The 3615-nt window shown below is 35.4% G+C and overlaps 1 protein-coding gene across 1 annotated transcript; it reads left to right on the top strand.

Annotated features, from left to right (window-relative positions):
- The first annotated feature begins 1368 nt into the window (after positions 1 to 1368).
- LOC109242847 (L-ornithine N5-acetyltransferase NATA1-like) lies at positions 1369 to 2284 on the top strand. Its single transcript, XM_019409715.1, has one exon. The coding sequence runs from the start codon at positions 1479 to 1481 to the stop codon at positions 2208 to 2210; it is 732 nt and encodes a 243-aa protein (XP_019265260.1). The 5' UTR covers positions 1369 to 1478; the 3' UTR covers positions 2211 to 2284.
- Positions 2285 to 3615: the final 1331 nt, after the last annotated feature.

Raw genomic sequence — 3615 nt, 5'->3', positions numbered from 1 at the left:
GTTCCCCAATTTTCTTAGTCAAGCTTCTTGTACATTTTGAACATATTGGGAAAAAAAACCCTTTTCTTATTGGTCAACAAAGTAGGCATTGTTAGTCTCCTCCGTACCAATATTGAGATCTTGTAAAATTACAGAAAACGTCTTTGCTTCTGCCACCTATCTTTACAAGCCTTAAAAATTGAAATTGTTAGGAAAAGAGTTGAACTATTTCAATGCATAGTCAAGATTTTCAGGAAAAGGTCGGTCACCGCTCATTTGACTTAATAATTCCTCACACTTGACTTTCTTAGCTAATTACGGATTATGCACCTAAATCACCTCCTAATCGCCACCCAAAAAAAGAATAAAGTTGAAAAATCAGGACAGAAATAGAAACAGTCCCTGCACGGGTACATCGTAATTAACCTAGAGACAGACATCTGTTAATTAAACCACAAAGTCAACAGCTTGAAAATCTACTAGTCTCTTAATTAGTGTTCATTTTCTAGACAGAAATAGAGCAATCGAACATGCTATGTCTAAAACCATAGCGGAGAAAAAGGAGGTAAAAATATGAACAATGCTTTAGTGGCATGTTTTAAGCCATTAAAGCTTTGTCAATTGATAAACATGAATAGACCATTATGTTAATGACCCTTCTAATGAGGCACTGAGAAGTGTCACATCTTGTAACGATTAGTGTATATATCTATATATATATATATATATATATATATATCCTCTTCAACCCAAAAAAAAAACATAAATAGGGAAGCTTGGGGAGAGCAAAACGATGGGATGTTGTGTTAAGATCAAAATAATTAGGTGTCATGCGAAAGCTAGTAAAGCAGCACGTGAATGACGATAAATCAAACAATAGAAAAAGAAATATACCAAAAGAGACACAAATATTAAACGTGTCAAGTAACCTACATCCATGGGCACGTGTGAAAATTCTTCAGAGTGACATGTAAGAAGGTATCCTCAGATCTAGTTGATGAACTAATTAACCTTTTATAGCACCAAGAACAATTATAGCACATATCTAGATTAGTTTAAACACAAGATTAGATATACCAAAGTCTAATCCATGTTGTTGACTGCATTGACGTCCGAATGAAGTTCCACATTAATAGCCGAAAATATTAAAAAGTTACATATAAGATATAGGGACTCTTAATGGTGTAAGGTCTTTCTGAAAAAATCACGGGATTATGCTAAAGAGGAACAATATCACATTGTATTAAAAATATCCTTGGGCTGACTTAGCCTAATGGATCAGTTGGATTAGCTAAGAATAAGAAATTTCAACCTCTATTATTTATAGGAGTAAAGGATTTATAGTTACATATACTTTATAAGTAACCTAATTATGTAAATATTGTTTACAATATCAATGTATGTATAGAAGTTAGACTACTTGTATAAATACCCTTTCTAGTCATGTTAGCCATAGTTGCCAACTTCTCTTAGCTTCAAGAATTGAACCACTAATTAACATGGAATACTCAACTCATGTAGCTGCAGCTACTCTCATCAACTCCTTTCAACCAAAAGAAAACACCATTTTCAGCCACCAAATTTCTGCTAGAATCCGCCTTGCTACAGAATTAGACGTGCCACATCTTCACAAACTTGTTACCCAAATGGCAGAATACCATGGCCTATCAGAAATCTTCACTACAACAGAGACATCACTTCACAACAATTTATTCAAATCCAATAATCCTCCTTTTCATTCTCTCACTGCCCTTGTCCTTGAAATTTCTCCCAACCCTTTTCCTCTCATCACCAAATCCAATAACCATAGTTTCATCCCTATTATTAAAAACAATTACAATCTTGATAAAATGGAAGTTTTGGACCCTGAACTCGAGACTTTTAGGTCCAAATTTAAAGGGGATGTAGAGAATAATGGCAATGTTTATGTAGCAGGTCACGTGCTTGTTTTTCCAAGCTACAATGGGTTTTTTGAGAAACCTGGTTTATATTTAGACCAAATGTTTGTAAGGAAGTGTTATAGAGGGATGAGGTTTGGGAAAATGTTTTTTTCTGCTGTTGCATCACAAGCTGCGAAAATGGGAATGGGGATGGTTGATTGGCTTGTGGCTGATTGGAATGAAGAAAGTATTCATTTCTATGAGAAAATGGGTGCTCATTATATTCCTGAATATAGACTTTGTAAATTGTATGGAGATCAGCTTCAAGCATTCTCCAAGAAATCCGATTGATTACGTAGCTAGTTTTCAGCTTCTTACTTAGTTCTTGTGTTGTCTTTTCGATTTGTAAGTTCAAAATTTATGTTGGAAGGAGTATGAAAATTTGCTAGCTTTTCGTAACATTTGAGCACCTCGGCCTCCAGCATGCTGCGTAATTGAATCTTACTTGTGTGATCTTATTTTCCAGGTTACTTCTTTTCTCTTTTGAATAAACCATTAAGATGTAGTACCTATATATATTTTTATCATTAATTATAAAACCTCAAGATGAAGAGGTACAAGTAAGAGCGCAACCTTACGTTATTATTACTTATAATTCTAGTGAAGGAGGTGAAGACTCATCCGTCAACAGCATGCATATAAAAAATACTAAGAACTAGGAAAAATCAAATATACTATAACTAAGTTGCTCCGACATGGCAGTTTAGGTGCCGCACCCACATTGACACGACACTAGTGTGGGTTGAAAGTGCAAGAGTGGGTAAGGGGGTGAATTGTAATTTTCCTATTCTTTTATGGGGTAATTGACTAGACTCTTGATGTTAGATGTAAACAAGATACAAAAAAGTAATAAATCGTAGAAAGTAAATGATACATGGTATTTATATATACTGGTTCGGATTAAGAATGAATCCTACATCTAGTCCCCTTGGGTTGCAAGGGTGTTCTCTTTCAAGTATCTGAAGTTTCTTGGTACAAGTTGATTGGTTTGTATACACCAACAACTTCATCACTAGATTTGTTCTTTCCTCTCTTCTTGATACAATGCCTCACTAGTGATTTATCTCTTTCTTCTCTCCCTAGTTATACAGTAAATCTAGAATAGACTACAATGCTTGTTTGGAGTAGAACAAAAAGATTGATAGTGGTTCGATCAAAGTATATCCTTCCTTTGCATCTCCTATTGTATATATATGAATTGAGCTCCATTCTTCAAGGCGTGACAAATCCATGAATGGAGGGCAACCCAAGGGACTTGATCCTCAGAATCATCAAGATTGATTTTCTTTCAAGAATAAAATGGAGCTTCTTTTACTGGTATGTTGCTTCGTGATTTCTTTCTTCCGCAAGCCGTTGTGATTGAATATTGTCCGTGATGCGTGATTGAGTGTTCTCTGTAAATCTTCTACGCTGATTGATTGATGCCTTCCGTAAAGTGGTGTAGGAACCTATTTTGGGAAGAATGGTGGTGGCAACAATGTGGGAAAGAATACGGGTTTCAAAGTTGATGTCACTAGGTCCTAATTTATTTGGCAAAGTATCAGACAGGGAATCAGCAAGGCATTGCTTGGCTTGTTCAAACGACACTTCAAAATCATCAGGCCAGGAGTTTATAAACAAAGCAGAGTAACCTGAACTTTTACACTTAAACAAAGAATCAAAAGTAGAACAGTCTAGAATGATACGCTGACCTAGC

This window comes from Nicotiana attenuata, unplaced genomic scaffold (genome assembly GCF_001879085.1).
Source record: "Nicotiana attenuata strain UT unplaced genomic scaffold, NIATTr2, whole genome shotgun sequence".
Classification (NCBI taxonomy): domain Eukaryota; kingdom Viridiplantae; phylum Streptophyta; class Magnoliopsida; order Solanales; family Solanaceae; genus Nicotiana; species Nicotiana attenuata.
The sequence above is the reverse complement of the archived record's forward strand: the minus strand, read 5'-3'. Positions and strand labels throughout refer to the sequence as shown.